This window comes from Bison bison, unplaced genomic scaffold, assembly GCF_000754665.1.
Source record: "Bison bison bison isolate TAMUID 2011002044 unplaced genomic scaffold, Bison_UMD1.0 scf7180017845296, whole genome shotgun sequence".
In the NCBI taxonomy this organism is placed as follows: Eukaryota; Metazoa; Chordata; class Mammalia; order Artiodactyla; family Bovidae; genus Bison; species Bison bison.
In genome coordinates, this window is record NW_011475869.1 from 12302 (window position 1) to 13313 (window position 1012).

Genomic DNA, 1012 nt, shown 5'->3' on the forward strand with positions numbered 1-1012 from the left:
TCGCTGCTTGGGCCCAGGGCTCAGGGCCAGCGGCGCCAGCAGGCCGCAGGGCGGGCGGCCAGGCCCTGTTGAGCTCACACTGTCCCGAGCGCTGGAGCCATCGAGGCCTTGGGGTGGGAGGTGGGCACAAGGCTCCCGGGTCAGCAGTGCCTCTAGACGGGCTCACAGATGGGTCCTGGGACCTGGAGGCGGAGCCACCGGAAGCCGCTGTGGACCCCCAGCCAGCATGGCCCTGCCTGCCTCAGCCCCAGCCTCGCTCTCCTGGCTTCAACCTCGCCCTGCGTTTCGGCCTCAGGGGGCAGGACCCTGGAGGAACAGGGTGGTCTGGCACGGCCACCTCTGCCCAGCCCGGGGTCCGGGCAAGCAGCACCAGCAAAATTGCTGGCTGATGGGGTGCAGCTCACCCCAGGGTGGGCTGGTGTGCGGGGAAAAAGGGCTCCCTGTGCACAAAGGAAGGCTCACTCTGGTCTCCAGCTGTGGCCTGGGCCCCTGACGCCCCAGTCACCCAGGGCCAGGCACTGGGTGTCTTAGCTGGAGGGCTGCCTGGAGGAGGCGCTTCTGAGCTGCATTAATCCACCCACTTGGAGCCCTTACCACAGGAGGTGACTGTTTCTATGAAATAAGAACATTTTAAAAGTGGTACTGGAAATAAGTAATACAGATGAGCACGGCTCCGGCAGGCCTACCAGGCAGGTGGGGACTTGGGGTGCAGGTGGGCAGCAGGCCGGGCACCGCTGAGGCGGCTGCCCCTGCTGACGCTCACAGGTGCTGGCCTCCGCCCTCCCCACCGACTCCCACAGGGTCGCCCCACTGCAGCCACAGGTAGGCGAGCCGCCTCCCGCCCCCCGCGTCTCCTCTGGCATTTGCAGGTCGGGGCCTCCTGAATTCTCTACCCTTAAGGGTGCCTGAACCCTCCCCGGGGCTCCCTGTGTCCCTCCGATCTAGACTTAGGGGGCAGCCCATCCTGGTGAGAGCCTGTGAAACCCTGCAGCCTTGCCCCCTGGCCCCCGGG

The 1012-nt window shown here is 66.5% G+C and overlaps 1 protein-coding gene across 1 annotated transcript in view; it reads left to right on the top strand.

Annotated features, from left to right (window-relative positions):
• NOXA1 (NADPH oxidase activator 1) overlaps positions 1 to 1012 on the top strand; it is a gene marked incomplete at its 5' end in the record, with an annotated part of 15366 nt that overhangs the window by 11263 nt on the left and 3091 nt on the right. The window contains one exon of the mRNA XM_010833337.1: positions 766 to 822. Within this exon, the coding sequence (XP_010831639.1) occupies positions 766 to 822 (57 nt within the window). The remainder of the gene's footprint in view (positions 1 to 765; positions 823 to 1012) is intronic.